The sequence below is a fragment of the Grampus griseus genome (genome assembly GCF_964374135.1).
Source record: "Grampus griseus genome assembly, chromosome: 15".
NCBI classification, from domain to species: domain Eukaryota; kingdom Metazoa; phylum Chordata; class Mammalia; order Artiodactyla; family Delphinidae; genus Grampus; species Grampus griseus.
Window position 1 is genome coordinate 52,143,950 of NC_139009.1, and position 17,872 is coordinate 52,161,821.

The window sequence follows — 17,872 nt, forward strand, 5'->3', positions numbered from 1 at the left end:
TCAGTTGCTTCATTTGCAAATATTTTCTCCCATTCTGAGGGTTGTCTTTTGGTCTTGTTTATGGTTTCCTTTGCTGTGCAAAAGCTTTTAAGTTTCATTAGGTCCCATTTGTTTATTTTTGTTTTTATTTCCATTTCTCTAGGAGGTGGGTCAAAAAGGATCTTGCTGTGATTTATGTCATAGAGTGTTCTGCCTATGTTTTCCTCTAAGAGTTTGATAGTTTCTGGCCTTACATTTAGCTCTTTAATCCATTTTGAGCTTATTTTTGTGTATGGTGTTAGGGAGTGATCTAATCTCATACTTTTACATGTACCTGTCCAGTTTTCCCAGCACCACTTATTGAAGAGGCTGTCCTTTCTCCACTGTACATTCCTGCCTCCTTTATCAAAGATAAGGTGACCATATGTGCATAGGTTTATCTCTGGGCTTTCTATCCTGTTCCATTGATCTATATTTCTGTTTTTGTGCCAGTACCATACTGTCTTGATTACTGTAGCCTTGTAGTATAGTCTGAAGTCAGGGAGCCTGATTCCTCCAGCTCCGTTTTTCGTTCTCAAGATTGCGTTGGCTATTCGGGATCTTTTGTGTTTCCATACAAACTGTGAAATTTTTTGTTCTAGTTCTATGAAAAATGCCATTGGTAGTTTGATAGGGATTGCATTGAATCTGTAGATTGCTTTGGGTAGTAGAGTCATTTTCACAGTGTTGATTCTTCCAATCCAAGAACATGGTATATCTCTCCATCTATTTGTATCATCTTTAATTTCTTTCATCAGTGTCTTATAATTTTCTGTATACAGGTCTTTTGTCTCCTTAGGTAGGTTTATTCCTAGATATTTTATTCTTTTTGTTGCAATGGTAAATGGGAGTGTTTTCTTGATTTCACTTTCAGATTTTTCATCATTAGTGTATAGGAATGCCAGAGATTTCTGTGCATTAATTTTGTATCCTGCTACTTTACCAAATTCATTGATTAGCCCTAGTAGTTTTCTGGTAGCATCTTTAGGATTCTCTATGTATAGTATCATGTCATCTGCAAACAGTGAGAGCTTTACTTCTTCTTTTCTGATTTGGATTCCTTTTATTTCCTTTCCTTCTCTGATTGCTGTGGCTAAAACTTCCAAAACTATGTTGAATAAGAGTGGTGAGAGTAGGCAACCTTGTCTTGTTCCTGATCTTAGTGGAAATGCTTTCAGTTTTTCACCATTGAGGACGATGTTGGCTGTGGGTTTGTCATATATGGGCTTTATTATGTTGAGGAAAGTTCCCTCTATGCTTACTTTCTGGAGGGTTTTTATTATAAATGGGTGTTGAATTTTCTCAGAAGCTTTTTCTGCATCTATGGAGGTGATCATATGGTTTTTATCCTCCAATTTGTTAATATGGTGTATCACATTGATTGATTTGCATATATTGAAGAATCCTTGCATTCCTGGGATAAACCCCACTTGATCATGGTGTATGATCCTTTTAATGTGCTGTTGGATTCTGTTTGCTAGAATTTTGTTGAGGATTTTTGCATCTATGTTCATCAGTGATATTGGCCTGTAGTCTTCTTTCTTTGTGACATCTTTGTCTGGTTTTGGTATCAGGGTGATGGTGGCCTTGTAGAATGAGTTTGGGCGTGTTCTTCCCTCTGCTATATTTTGCAAGAGTTTGAGCAGGATAGGTGTTAGCTCTTCTCTAAATGTTTGATAGAATTCGCTTGTGAAGCCATCTGGTCCTGGGCTTTTGTTTGTTGGAAGATTTTTCATCACAGTTTCAATTTCAGTGCTTGTGATTGGTCTGTTCATGTTTTCTATTTCTTCCTGATTCAGTCTTGGCAGGTTGTGCATTTCTAAGAATTTGTCCATTTCTTCCAGGTTGTCCATTTTTATTGGCATAGAGTTGCCTGTAGTAATCTCTCATGATCTTTTGTATTTCTGCAGTGTCAGTTGTTACTTATCCTTTTTCATTTCTAATTCTATTGATTTGAGTCTTCTCCCTCTTTTTCTTGGTCAGTCTGGCTAATGGTTTATCAATTTTGCTTATCTTCTCAAAGAGCCAGCTTTTAGTTTTATTGATCTTTGCTATCGTTTCCTTCATTTCTTTTTCATTTATTTCTGATCTGATCTTTATGATTTCTTTCCTTCTGCTAACTTTGGGGTTTTTTTGTTCTTTTTTCTCTAATTACTTTAGGTGCAAGGTTAGGTTGTTTATTCGAGATGTTTCCTGTTTCTTAAGGTAGGATTGTATTGCTATAAACTTCCCTCTTAGAACTGCTTTTGCTGCATCCCATAGGTTTTGGGTCGTCGTGTCTCCATTGTCACTTGTTTCTAGGTATTTTTTGATTTCCTCTTTGATTTATTCAGTGATCACTTCATTATTAAGTAGTGTATTGTTTATCCTCCATGTGTTTGTATTTTTTACAGATCTTTTCCTGTAATTGACATCTAGTCTCATAGCATTGTGGTCGGAAAAGATACTTGATACAATTTCAATTTTCTTAAATTTACCAAGGCTTGATTTGTAACCCAAGATATGATCTATCCTGGAGAATGTTCCATGAGCACTTGAGAAAAATGTGTATTCTGTTGTTTTTGGATGGAATGTCCTATAAATATCAATTAAGTCCATCTTGTTTAATGTATCATTTAAAGCTTGTGTTTCCTTATTTATTTTCACTTTGGATGATCTGTCCATTGGTGAAAGTGGGGTGTTAAAGTCCCTATTATGAATGTGTTACTGTCGATTTCCCCTTTTATGGCTGTTAGTATTTGCCTTATGTATTGAGGTGCTCCTATGTTGGGTGCATAAATATTTACAATTGTTATATCTTCTTCTTGGATCGATCCCTTGATCATTATGTAGTGTCCTTCTTTGTCTCTTCTAGTAGGCTTTATTTTAAAGTCTATTTTGGCTGATATGAGAATTGCTACTCCAGCTTTCTTTTGGTTTCCATTTGCGTGGAATATCTTTTTCTATCCCCTCACTTTCAGTCTGTATGTGTCTCTAGGTCTGAAGTGGGTCTCTTGTAGATGGCATATATATGGGTCTTGTTTTTGTATCCATTCATCAGTCTGTGTCTTTTGGTGGGAGCATTTAATCCATTTACATTTAAGGTAATTATCGATATGTATGTTCCTATACCCATTTTCTTAATTGTTTTGGGTTTGTTATTGTAGGTCTTTTCCTTCTCTGTGTTTCTTGCCTAGAGGAGATCCTTTAGCATTTGTTGTAAAGCTGGTTTGGTGGTGCTGAACTCTCTCAGCTTTTGCTTGTCTGTAAAGGTTTTAATTTCTCCATCAAATCTGAATGAGATCCTTGCTGGGTAGAGTAATCTTGTTTGTAGGTTTTTCTCCTTCATCACTTTAAATATGTCCTGCCAATCCCTTCTGGCTTACAGAGTTTCTGCTGAAAGATCAGCTGTTAACCTTTTGGGGAGTCCCTTGTGTGTTATTTGTTGTTTTTCCCTTGCTGCTTTTAATATGTTTTCTTTGTATTTAATTTTTGACAGTTTGATTAATATGTGTCTTGGCATGTTTCTCCTTGGATTTATCCTGTATGGGACTCTCTGTGCTTCCTGGACTTGATTAACTATTTCCTTTCCCATATTAGGGAAGTTTTCAACTATAATCTCTTCAAATATTTTCTCCGTCCTTTTCTTTTTCTCTTCTTCTTCTGGAACCCCTATAATTCGAATGTTGGTGCGTGTAATGTTGTCCCAGTGGTCTCTGAGACTGTCCTCAGTTCTTTTCATTCTTTTTTCTTTATTCTGCTCTGCAGTACTTATTTCCAGTATTTTATCTTCCAGGTCACTTATCCGTTCTTCTGCCTCAGTTATTCTGCTATTGATCCCTTCTAGAGTATTTTTCATTTCATTTATTGTGTTGTTCATCATTGCTTGTTTCATCTTTAGTTCTTCTAGGTCCTTGTTAAATGTTTCTTGCATTTTTTCTATTCTATTTCCAAGATTTTGGATCATTTTTACTATCATTGTTCTGAATTCTTTTTCAGATAGACTGCCTATTTCCTCTTCATTTGTTAGGTCTGGTGGGTTTTTATCTTGCTCCTTCATCTGCTGTGTTTTTCTGTCTTCTCATTTTGCTTATCTTACTGTGTTTGGGGTCTCCTTTTTGCAGGCTGCAGGTTCGTAGTTCCCGTTGTTTTTGGTGTCTGTCCCCAGTGACTAAAGTTGGTTCAGTGGTTTGTGTAGGCTTGCTGGTGGAGGGGACTAGTGCCTGTGTTCTGGTGGATGAGGCTGGATCTTGTCTTTCTGCTGGGCAGGTCGACGTCTGGTGGTGTGTTTTGGGGTGTCTGTGGACTTATTATGATTTTAGGCAGCTTCTCTCCTAATGGGTGGGGTTGTGTTCCTGTCTTGCTAGTTGTTTGGCATAGGGTGTCCAGCACTGTAGCTTGCTGGTCGTTGAGAGAAGCTGGGTGTTGGTGTTGAGATGGAGATCTCTGGGAGATTTTCGCTGTTTGATATTACGTGGAGCTGGGAGGTCTCTTGTGGACTAGCGTCCTGAAGTTGGTTCTCCCACCTCAGTGGCACAGCGCTGAGTCTTGGCTGAAGCACCAAGAGCCTTTCATCCACACGGCTCAGAATAAAAGGTAGAAAAAGTAGAAAGAAAGAAAGAAAGAGGATAAAAGAAAATAAAGTAAGATAAAATAAAGTTATTAATAAAAAATTACTAAGAAAAAAATTTTTTTAAAAAGTAAAATAAAAACGGACGGATAGAACCCTAGGACAAATGGTGAAAGCAAAGCTATACACACAGAATCTCACAAAGAACCATACACATACACACTAACAAAAAGAGGAAAAGGGGAAAAAATAATAAATCTTGCTCTCAAAGTCCACCTCCTCAATTTGGGATGATTTGTTGTCTATTCAGGTATTCTGCAGATGCAGGGTGCATCAAGTTGATTGTGGAGATTTAATCCGCTGCTCCTGAGGCTGCTGGGAGAGATTTTCCTTTCTCTTCTTTGTTTGCACAGCTGCCGGGGCTCAGCTTTGGATTTGGCCCCGCCTCTGTGTGTAGGTCGCCGGAGGGCGTCTGTTCTTCGCTCAGACAGGAAGGGGTTAAAGGAGCCACTGATTCGGGGTCTCTGGCTCCCTTAGGCCGGAGGGAGGGAGGGGTACGGAGTGCGGGGCGAGCCTGCGGTGGCAGAGGCTGGCGTGACATTGCATCAGCCTGAGGCACGCCGTGCGTTCTCCCGGGGAAGTTGTCCCTGGATCCCGGGACCCTGGCATGGCGGGCTGCATAGGCTCCCCGGAAGGGAGGTGTGGAGAGTGACCTGTGCTCGCACACAGGCTTCTTGGCGGCGGCAGCAGCAGTCTTAGCATCTCTTGCCCATCTCTGGGGTCTGCGCTGTTAGCCGCGGCTCGAGCCTGGCTCTGGAGCTCCTTTAAGCTGCGCTCTTAATCCCCTCTCCTCGGGCACCAGGAAACAAAGAGGGAAGAAGAAGTCTCTTGCCTCTTCGGCAGGTCCAGACTTTTCCCCGACTCCCTCCTGGCTAGCCATGGTGCACTAACTCCCTGCAGGCTGTGTACATGCCGCCAACCTCAGTCCTCTCCCTGCGCTCTGACTGAAGCTGGAGCCTCAGCTCTCAGCCCCGCCCGCCCCAGCGGGTGAGCACACAAGCCTCTCGGGCTGGTGAGTGCCGGTAAGCACCGATCCTCTGTGCGGGAATCTCTCCGCTTTGCCCTCCGCACCCGTTGCTGTGCTCTCCTCCGTGGCTCTATGTCCGAAGCTTCCCCCCTCCGCCACCTGCAGTCTCCGCCCGCAAAGGGGCTTCCTAGTGTGTGGAAACTTTTCCTCCTTCACAGCTCCCTCCCACTGGTGCAGGTCCCGTTCCTATTCTTTTGTCTCTGTTTATTCTTTTTTTTTTTGCCCTACCCAGGTACGTGGGGAGTTTCTTGCCTTTTGGGAGGTCTGAGGTCTTCTGCCAGCATTCAGTAGGTGTTCTGTAGGAGTTGTTCCACGTGTAGATGTATTCCTGATGCATCTGTGGGGAGGAAGGTGATCTCCGTGTCTTAACTCTTCCGCCATCCTCCTGTTGGTTCTCTCCACTCATTTTTAGATTCTGTTCCCCTGAAGGTCATTACAGAGTATTGAGTCGAGTTTCCTGTGCTATACAGTAGGTTCTTATTAATTATCTATTTTATATATAGTGTGTATATGTCAAGTCCAATCTCCCATTTTATCCCTCCCACCCCCCCTTCCCCCTTGATAACCATAAGTTTGTTTTCTACATCTCTGACTCTATTTCTGTTTTGTAAATAAGTTCATTTGTACCAATTTTTTTAGATTCCACATATAAGTGATATCATATATTTGTCCCTCAGTTTCTTTTTGTATTGTTTTAGATGCAATGATAGAAGATAATGATATGCATTAACATAAGTAAAATAGAGAATTTCTTAGTAAAAAATAATGATTTAAATTTAGGTAAGTTATGGAAGTTTCTTAAGAGTAGGCCATTCTGCCTCTCCTTTTTTAAAAAGTTGGAAAAAGCTAGGAGCAAGGCTGTTTGTATTTTTTTAACTGGATTGACTGAATTAAGAAATGTATTTCAACTTTATATTTTACTTTTGTTACAGGATCCTCATGCAGAGGAATTTGAAGATAAAGAGTGGACATTTGTCATAGAAAATGTAAGCTAATCGTAAATTCTGTCACCTTTCATATTTTTGACTGTATAAATTACTAAGGTACATTAGCATTTTGGTGGTAGGAGAAATGTTGCCTTATAAAAATTAAATAGTGATTTGTAACTTTTAGAATTTTTTAAATGAAATGATAGCCGGTAGCAGAATTATTTGTAAATATTTTTGTTAAAAATATAGACGTAAAAATACTCTTCAATGCTGAATTATGTATATGCTCTATGTATTCTGTTGGGGGCTTGAGGGAAGGATCATGTCTTATTCATCTTTTTATCTATTTAGCATCTGATATGGTGCTTCTCACATAACAAATGTTCATTGAAACATTTGTTGAATGAAACTATGAATGATCTTAGAAATCTTTAAAAAAAAGTATATGCTTTAACTCTTTGGGTTGAGGGATTCTAGAGTGGTACTTTAATAATCATCTTCAATTAGTTTACATATTGTGGAGTCCCAGGTGACTTGCAGGCATATAGTAGTTGTTTAATAAATGTTTATTGAATGGAGATTAGGGAAGACAGGCCATGAAGATACAGTGAGAAAGAATGTGGATTCTGGAGTCTGATAGACCTAATTGCAAGCCCTAGCTCTTCCATTTATAGGCTCTGTGATTGTGGTAAGTTTCTTAACTTCTCAGCAATCAATTTACAGGTTTGTGAGGATTAAATAATTTCAATGAATATTAGCTTTTATCATTGTCATTGACATCATTACCATGATTGTTATTAAAGTTCTAAAATATATTTGTAACAGTTTTTTTTTTTTTTCCGTGGTACGCGGGCCTCTCACTGTTGTGGCCTCTCCCGGTGCGGAGCAACAGGCTGCGGACGCGCAGGCTCAGCGTCCATGGCTCACGGGCCTAGCCGCTCTGCGGCATGTGGGATCTTCCCAGACTGGGCATGAACCCGTGTCCCCTGCATCGGCAGGTGGACTCTCAACCACTGCGCCACCAGGGAAGCCCTGTAACAGTTTTATAACATGCTTTATAACAGCATATTCTTCCTTTCTGTGCCTGACTTTGTTTTATATCTCAGTGGTGAAAGGAATCTTATACTTTTTCCAGCAATAGCTGGGCCATTTTTAGACATGAAGATTTGGGAAGCTTGGGAAGGAGATCAGGTCCAAACACAGTGGAAGGAGTTCTGATGGCTGGATATCAAGCCAATGTCATTGTGTTATGGTTCACACATGTTAACAGTTCTGGATTTTCTATAGTGATAGGTTTGAACACTATACTTGGAATAGCATTGAGGTTTTAAAAACAAACAAACTTACACTTCTTGAAATTGGTTGCAGCCTTAAAAATCTAGCTTTCATTATGTTAAGAGCTTCTCCCCAATGGATGTTTTTACGGTTTTCAATACCCGCGGCTCTGTTATACATCTTTGTTAATTTGATGTACTAAAGAATTAGCCAGTTAATTTGGGGTTGTAATTAATGGTAGAAGTATGTAAACACTAACTTTATATTTGTTTAGAAAGGTGTTCTTATTACTCCTCTAATTAATCTTAGGATAGAGGCACAGCAGTTCTAAATTTCTGAGCAATAGGTTATAAGCTGTTACTGAAAGGTACAAGTAAAAAAAAAAAGCTATATGATATAGATCAGGTTTGGATGCAAAAGGCATTCAAATCTATAGGATTTTAGGAAAAATATTTTTAAGTTCTGTGTTATATATTTTATAAAAATATTTTAAAGGTCTATAGAGAAATACTAAAATTAAAACAGTGAGATTTAAATGGATCATGAGATAAAGAGGTATATTTTGGGTTATACTTTCCATGTTGGGGTATGTGTTTCTCAAGTCAAAGTGTACATTTATATCCTTTTTATGAAAAATATATTTAAGCCCAGCAGCTTATTTTGCTCATTTGCCTATTTATTACTCAAGTGATTGAAGTTGCTAGAAATCTTAGGTAAGGGAGTGGCCATAGGAGGAAAATGGAAAATAAAATACATTAGCAATTCTTCTTTCCAAGTGTTTATTATTAAATTAGATTCACAAAAATCTAATAAAAATAATATAGATGACTTTTAACTATTCATATTGTTTATAAAACTTTATAAAACCAAAATTTTAATTGAACTGTTACTAGAGGTTAAATTTTACTCTGTCATCAGAAGATTTTGGAGACCTTACTCTGAGTTACCTTGTGGAGAGAACATTGCATTTGTGGAGATTTCCAGCCATCATTATGCTTTTTAATAGCTGAAAGATTTTCTACCTTCTTGTCATTCTGCCTCCTCATATTCTTATATGAAAAAAATGCATTTTCCTTTCTCCCATATCATAGTATAGAGAAGACATGAGCTTTTGATTGGTTAGAATTGAGTATAAATCCTGATGTGCCTTCAAAGCTGGTGACCTTGAGATTATTTTCTAGGAGTTAATTTCTTCATCTGTAAAATGAAAGGTTTCTACTAAATGATCTCAGAGGGATTTTCTAGGTCCATGACTTTGTTTCAGTCAATAGGAATATTTTTATAAACTTTTTTGGAAATTATCTTTTTTGTAGATCAAATTTTTGATTTTCAAGTTCTTGGAGAATGAAATATTTAAAAGAGTTATCTGGCATGTCATTTTGGGATCAATTAATAACTCCCTAATTTATATCTTTCTTTAAGCAATCAATATTGGCATATATATTTTCTGTATATTTTTATTTCTGGAATGGATTATGAGTATTATTGCAAGTTTCCTATTCTGAACTTTTTTAGCACAACCGTTCTTTCCCCCTACTCCTTGTTGCTATAATAGTTATTTCCTATGCCAGGATTAGGGGGAAAAAAAAACAAAGAATGAAAGAAAGAAAATTGAATTGTGGTTTCAACTTGCTTTTCATGTAAACATACTTTTCACGTATTAGCCTTTGTAGTAGAAACCTAACTTCTCAGCCATGGGTATTAAAAAAACAAAAAACAAAACCCGCCATCTTTAAAGAGATGGTCAGAACTTAGGGGAACCTACGTATTGAAGACCTAATTTGAAGAGAAGTAAAATTAATCAGAATGTGAGAGGAACACACAATTAATTCCTTAGCTATTAATAATATAGTGACAGCAATAATGATGATTGCTAGGAACCTAATGCAAGAAAATAACAAATAGTTTATTAGATGAGTTTCTTATGATTATTTTATTGTTGACTTTTGCCTGTTTTTACAGCAGGTTTTTTTTGTTTTGTTTTTGAAGAGACATTTATGGGATTTGACCTATTTTACTAGCCTAATGTTTATTTTTTAAAAGAGGTAAGTATTAAATGCATCCATTATTTACTTACATTGTATAAAGTTACCAGACTTAGGAACTGTGGTGAAATTGTTTTACTCTTATTAATGCATGGGAAAGAGCATGAATGCACATGTTGTGACTAAACCATTTAAAATACATTAACTTAAAGGAGAACACAGTAATTTACATACTTTAAATTAGGACAACTATCATAAATTGTGAACTATTTAATGTGAAAGGATGAGTTTATATAATTAACTCTAAAACAAAACAAAAGTGGTGTATTCTCACATGGAAGATAGACTAGAATTGGGCATGTCTCCCTCTTTAGTTTTCAGGAGGAACTTAATTTTTTTCTGCTGGGACCAACTTCTGTATGGTGAGAAAAAAATGAATTTTGAGAATATTTTTTTTCTCTACCTATCCAGGTGTGTTAACTCTTTTTCCTCTTCTGGAAAACCTAGGTCAGTTTTCTGAGGTGCTAAAAGGACTCTTGCTTGGCAAAGTAATAGGGGAAGAGTTCTGTTCCACTTACATTTGTAGCTATCACAATTTTTTTACATAGTACCTTTTGTGTACTAGGTACTCAATATATTATATGTTGTTGAAGGAGTGAGTGAATAAATGATTATACTCAAACTCAGTATCCTGTAAGGTTTATTCTTTTTAAGACAGGAATTAGCATTCATCAACTATATTGAAGAAAAATTCAAAAAGTAGACTCTAGTGGCAGTGAGATATTATGTGAGGGATCCATATGTCATTACAGTAGAGGTTCTTCTGATCAGTCTCTAGTTAATTTACATGGATTACCTCATACTTTCCATTCTGTCTGTAAAAGGTCCTGGTTTTAATCCCATATGTGTCAACATGGTTAGTAGGCTACTCTCTGACACACTTCTGCACACTTCTCTCACAGGTGAGTTGTAAGTTGAGTTTGACCCCTTACAAGACCTCGTGTAATGCTGTTGACCCGTTATTGTAATTATATAATTTAATTAGATGTTTCCTAGGCCAGTGAAATATCAGTTTGAGGCATTATTTCATGAAAACCGTTAAAATGCTTTAGAAAGAGTTGATAGAAGTGAGTTGTTAAAACTGCTCTCAAATCTGGTGTGGAAATACAACTGTAAAAAATTGGGAAAATTTATGAAAATCTGAAAGGATTTTGCATTCAGATTATTTCTCTTTTGTCCGTATATATTGATTTCATTTAAAAGTGATTGAAGTACACTAATGATACGTTATGGCTGTTGATTATGAGAAAATTGGCAGTCAACGAAATTATACTCAAAGAAGAGCCCATGAAAACTGGTGAATGAAACACATTAATATGTATTAAACAAAATTAAAATGTTTGTGTATCAGTATTTATAATTCTTCCCTTTAATTGACCAATTCTCTGTGACATTCAGATGATTTAAGAGGGATTCTACTATGAATGTATACTAAGCCATTCTCATGGAATCTCTCTATATACTCATGTATAGGATTAAAGAACTGTTCTTAGAAATTTTCTTTTAAACCTAAATTCAATATAAGTAGACATTACATTTTTCAGGTAGTAGCAGTTCACTTTGCTTGACATCATCATATTCATTCATTCATTCAGTAGCAGGTAATTCACTGAGTATGTATTTTGTGCTGGGCACTCTTCTAGGTACTGGCAATAGAGTGGTATATAAAACACATTAAAAATCTCTTCCTCATGGAGTTTACATTTGTGTGTGTGAGAGAGAGAGACAGAAAATAAAAATTAATATATGGGAAATATATACTATGTTAGATAATATAAATATATAATATATGTTAAATACATGTTAAATATATAAGTGCTAAAGAGAAAAAGCAAGGAAGGGGGATAGGGATTCCACTATTACAGTTACATAGATATAATGAGCTTTATTATTTCTTGTAAGGTCTCCAAAAGAGAATTCAGGCATACTTGTCAAATTAATTTGAAAGATATTTTAATAAGAATTTATTAAACCAATATTACAAGGTTCTAGAAAGTTTAACCTTGCAATGCTATATAAACCTTTTCCTAGGTTACAGCTCCCCTCAGTGGTGAATGATGAAATTGACTCTGGTCTAGAGAAACAGTTCTATTCCTGTAGCAATAACATGTTATAATATTGTGCTCTGCTTTACATTTTAATACATGCTTTCTGTATGTATGTTTCCACATTACATACAGAAGACCTAGTGAATTTCAAAGGACTGTCTTTTTCTCTTGTAAAGTCTGGGTTTTGTTTGAAAGTCTCTTAGTAAATTGTTGTGACACTGAGAAGGCATGCTCCAAAAGAGCATTCAAAAACGGAATTTTGATATCTTTATTTTCTTTGCACTTTGTTATAACCCCACAATCAGTGAAATTTAAAGTTTTTGTTTAATATAAAATATCCCAATAAAATGCAGAAGTCTCCAAAATATACTACCGTAACAAATTTATTGGATACTTACTATATATCAGGTACTGTGTGGAATGCTATATACACATTATCTCATTTACTCACTATGATAATAGAAATTATCATACTAAGTGAAGTAAGTCAGAGAGAGACAAATATCATATGATATCACTTATATGTGGAATCTAAAGAATAATATAAATGAACATATTTACAAAACAGAAACAGACTCACAAACATTGAAAAAAAACATCGGTTACCAAAGGGGAAAGGGTAGGAGAGGGATAAATTAGGAGTTTGGGATTAGCAGATACAAACTACTATCTGTAAAATAGATAAACAACAAAGTCCTACTGTATAGCATAGGGAACTATATTCAATATCTTATAGTTTATAGTAATAAAGTATACTGGAAAAGAATGTGAAAAAGGATATATATAGATATATGTATATCTCTATATATCTGAATCACTTTGCTGTACACCAGAAACTAACACAACATTGTAAATTAACTATACTTCAATGTAAAAGAAATAAGAAAAAAAATGTAGAAGGAGTAATAAACCTCTATGTACCCATCTCCAAGCTTCAATAATCTTCAATACTTTGGTAAACTTATTTCATCCCCACTTTTATTTCATTCCCACTGTTTTTTAAACCAGATTATTTAAAGTTAATCTTAGATATTGTATCAATTCTTGACCCCGGAAGGGACCTTACATGGATTAACATCTAAAGTCTACTGTGAGGTATTTATCTATGTGTGACGCAAGAAACCCTGTGTTAAAGTAGTAAATAAACTACTGCATGTTAAACAATTTATTTCATGTAGTAGTTTACTTTGTAAAATGTCCTAGCTAACAAATTTAAGTTTTATTTAGCAGCAACAAAGCACTATTTTCATACTGTTATGTGTATCTTACATGTGTATACTATTGGGTAGTCTTTTTGGTTAGATTTTCTGATTTTTGTCCCAGTTCATCAACTTTATTAATGTTAATCATACCTTACAGATCAAGCAAGTAGAACAATATAAAACTTCACCAGATTAAAGTCTTGGTATTCATGTTTGCTTATTCATTCACTAACTGTTGATTAAATGGATACCATGTCGTAGATATTTGCTAGTTATTGAGAGTATAATACTGAAAAAGCTATGGCTCCTGACTCCAAGTATCCTACAGTCTGAGAGGGAAATAAACAGGCAACCACCACAATAAAAGTATAGGGTGTTAAATGTGCACATATAAAGAGTGCTTAACCCAGTCTTGGTGGATGAGGGGAAGCTTTCTATTGAAAGTGATGTATAAGTTGAAACCTAAAAGATAAAGTTATTTTTTTAATTGAAGTATAGTTAATTTACAATATTATATTAATTTCAGGTATACAGCATAGCAATTCAGTATATTTACAGATTATGCTCCATTAAGTTATTACATGAGGGGGACCTTCAAGATGGTGGAAGAGTAAGACATGGAGATCACCTTCCTCCCCACAGATACATCAAAAGTACATCTACATGTGGAACAACTCCTACAGAACACCTACTGAATGCTGGCAGAAGACCTCAGACTTTCCAAAATGCAAGAAACTCCCCACGTACCTGGGTAGGGCAAAAGAAAAAACAGACAAAAGAATAGGGACAGAACCTGCACCTCGGGGAGGGAGCTATGAAGGAGGAAAGGTTTCCACACACTAGGAAGCCCCTTCACTGGCAGAGACGGGGGGTGGTCGGGGGGAAGCTTCAGAGCCACAGAGGAGAGTTCAGTAACAGGGATGCAGAGGGCAAAGCGGAGAGATTCCCGCACAGAGGATCAGTGCCGACCAGCACTCACCTGCCTGAGAGGCATGTCTGCTCACCCGCTGGGGTGGGTGGGGGCTGGGAGCTGAGGCTCGGGCTTCGGAGGTCAGATCCCAGAGAGAGCACTGGGGTTGGCGGCGTGAACACAGCTGAAGGGGGCTAGTGCGCCACAGCTAGCTGGAGGGAGTCCGGAGAAAAGTCTGGACCTGTCTAAGAGGGAAGAGACCATTGTTTCGGGGTGTGCGAGGAGAGGGGATTCCTTTCCTGTCTGCCCACAGAAGGCAGAACACTGCCTAAATGAGCTCCAGAGACGGGCACGAGCCGTGGCTATCAGCTCGGACACCAGAGACAGGCATGAAGTGCTAATGCTGCTGCTGCAGCCACGAAGAATCCTGTGTGCAAGCACAGGTCACTATCCACACGTCTCACCCCCCTAACCCCGAACACTGGGAGCCTGTGCAGCCCACCACTGCCAGGGTCCCGTGATCCAGGGAGAACTTCCATGGGAGAACACACGGTGCGCCTCAGGCTGTTGCAATGTCACACTGGCCTCTGCCACCACAGGCTCACCCCGCATTCCACTTATAACTGCCATACCCCTCCCTCCTCCTGGCATGAGTGACCCACAGCCCCCTAATCAGCTGCTGCTTTAACCCCATCCTTTCTGGGCGGGAACAGAAGCCTGAAGGCAACCTACACACGGAGCTGGGGCCAGAACCAAAGCTGACCCAGGAGATGTGCAAACGAAGAAGAGAAAGGGAAATTTCTCTGTGCAGCTTCAGGAGCAGTGGATTAAATGCCCGCAATCAACTTGAGGTACCCTGCACCTGTGGAATACCTGAATAGACAACAAATCAATGCAAAATTGAGGCAGTGGACTTTGGGAGCAACTGTAGGCTTGGGGTTTCCTGTGTGTGACTGACTTGTTTCTGATTTTTATGTTTATCTTAGTATAGTTTTTAGCACTTGTTATTGTTGGGTTTGTATATTGGTTTGGTTGCTCTCTTTGTTACTTTTCATTTTTTTATTAAAATTTTTTATTTCTTTAATTATTTTTTAAAAATTTTAATTTTAATTATTTTAATTAATTAATTAATTTTTATTTTTTAAAATTTTTCTTTCTTTCTTTTTTTCTCCCTTTTCTTCTGAGCCATGTGACTGACAAGGTCTTGGTGCTCCTGCCTGGTGTCAGGCCTGAGCCTCTCAGGTGGGAGAGCCAAGTTCAGGACATTGGTCCACCAGAGACCTCCCAGCCCCACATAATACCAAATGGTGAAAGCTTTCCCACAGATCTCCGTCTCAATGCTAAGACCCAGCTCCACTCAACGACCAGCAAGCAAAAGTGCTGAACACCCTATGCCAAACAACTAGCAAGACAGGAACACAACCCCACCCATTAGCAGAGAGGCTGCCTAAAATCATAATAAGGCCACAGACACCCCAAAACACACCACCAGACGTGGACCTGCCCAGCAGAAAGACAAGATCCAGCCTCATCCACCAGAACACAGGCACTAGTCCCCTCCACCAGGAAGCCTACACAACCCACTGAACCAACTTTAGCCACTGGGGACAGACACCAAAAACAACGGGAACTACGAACCTGCAGCTGCATAAAGGAGACCCCAAACACAGTAAGATAAGCAAAATGAGAAGACAGAGAAATACACAGCAGATGAAGGAGCAAGGTAAAAACCCACCAGTCTAAACAAATGAAGAGGAAATAGGCAGTCCACCTGAAAAAGAATTCAGAGTAATGATAGTAAAGATGATCCAAAATCTTGGAAATAAAATGGAGAAAATACAAACGTTTAACTAGGACCTAGAAGAACTAAAGAGCAAACAAAGAATGATGAATAACACACTAAATGAAATAAAAAAATTCTCTGGAAGGAATCAATAGCAGAATAAGTGAGGCAGAAGAATGGATAAGTGACCTGGAAGATAAAATGGTGGAAATAACTACCACAGAGCAGAATAAAAAAGAATGAAAAGAATTGAGGACAGTCTCAGAGACTTCTGGGACAACACTAAATGCACCAACATTCGAATTATAGGGGTTCCAGAAGAAGAAGAGAAAAAGAAAGGATCTGAGAAAATATTTGAAGAGATTATAGTTAAAAACTTCCCTTAACAATGGAAAGGAAATAGTCAATGAAGTCCAGGAAACATAGAGAGTCCCATACAGGATAAATCCAAGGAGAAACATGTCAAGACACATATTAATCAAACTGTCAAAAATTAAATACAAAGAAAACATATTAAAAGCAGCAAGGGAAAAGCAACAAATAACATACAAGGGATTCCCCATAAGGTTAACAACTGATCTTTCAGCAGAAACTCTGCAAGCCAGAAGGGACTGGCAGGACATATTTAAAGTGATGAAAGGGAAAAACCTACAAACAAGATTACTCTACCCAGCAAGGATCTCATTCAGATTTGACGAAGAAATTAAAACTTTTACAGACAAGCAAAAGTTAAGAGAATTCAGCACCACTAAACCAGCTTTACAACAAATGCTAAAGGAACGTCTCTAGGCAGGAAACACAAGAGAAGGAAAACACCTACAAAAACAAACTCAAAACAATTGAGAAAATGGTAATAGGAACACACATATCAATAATTACCTTAAATGTAAATGGATTAAATGCTCCAATGAAAAGACAGACTGGCTGAATGGATAACAAAAACAAGACCCATATATATGCTGTCTACAAGAGACCGACTTCAGACCTAGGGACGCATACAGACTGAAAGTGAGGGGAAGGAAAAAGATATTCCATGCAAATGGAAATCAAAAGAAAGCTGGAGGAGCAACTCTCATATCAGACAAAATAGACTTTAAAATAAAGACTATTACAAGAGACAAAGAAGGACACTACATAATGATCAAGGGATCAATCCAAGAAGATATAACAATTGTAAATATTTATGCACCCAACATAGGAACACCTCAATATTTAAGGCAAATGCTAACAGCCATAAAAGGGTTATGGCAATAACACAATCGACAATAACACAATCATAGTAGGGGACTTTAACACCCCACTTTCACCAATGGACAGATCATCCATAATGAAAATAAATAAGGAAACACAAGCTTTAAATAACACATTAAACAAGATGAACTAATTGATACTTATAGGATATTCCATCCAAAAACAACAAAATACATTTTCTTCTCAAGTGCTCATGGAATATTCTCCAGGGTAGATCATATTTTGGGTCACAAATCAAGCCTTGGTAAATTTAAGAAAATCGAAATCATATCACATATCTTTTCTGATGACAATGCTATGAGACTAGATGTCAATTACAGGAAAAAAAACTGTAAAAACTACAAACACATGGAGGCTAATCAATACGCTACTAAATAACCAAGAGATCAATGAAGAAATCAAAGAGGAAATCAAAAAATACCTAGAAACAATTGACAATGAAGACATGACAACCCAAAACCTATGGGATGCAGCAAAAGCAGTTCTAAGAGGGAAGTTTATAGCAATACAATCCTACCTCAAGAAACAAGAAACATCTCAAATAAAGACCCTAACCTTACACTTAAAGCAGTTAGAGAAAGAAGAACAAAAAAACACCAAACTTAGCAGAAGGAAAGAAATCATAAAGATCAGATCAGAAATAAATGAAAAAGAGATGAAGGAAACGATAGCAAAGATACATAAAACTAAAAGCTGGTTCTTTGGGAAGATAAACAAAATTGATAAGCCACTAGCCAGACTCATCAAGAAAAGAAGGGAGAAGACTGAAATCAAT

The 17,872-nt window shown here is 37.4% G+C and overlaps 1 protein-coding gene across 4 annotated transcripts in view; it reads left to right on the top strand.

Moving 5' to 3' along the window:
- EHBP1 (EH domain binding protein 1) overlaps positions 1–17,872 on the top strand; it is a 346,811-nt gene that overhangs the window by 73,911 nt on the left and 255,028 nt on the right. For all 4 annotated transcript variants that reach the window (XM_082672228.1, XM_082672227.1, XM_082672230.1 and 1 more), the window contains one exon: positions 6,587–6,640. In XM_082672228.1, the coding sequence (XP_082528354.1) occupies positions 6,587–6,640 (54 nt within the window). The remainder of the gene's footprint in view (positions 1–6,586; positions 6,641–17,872) is intronic.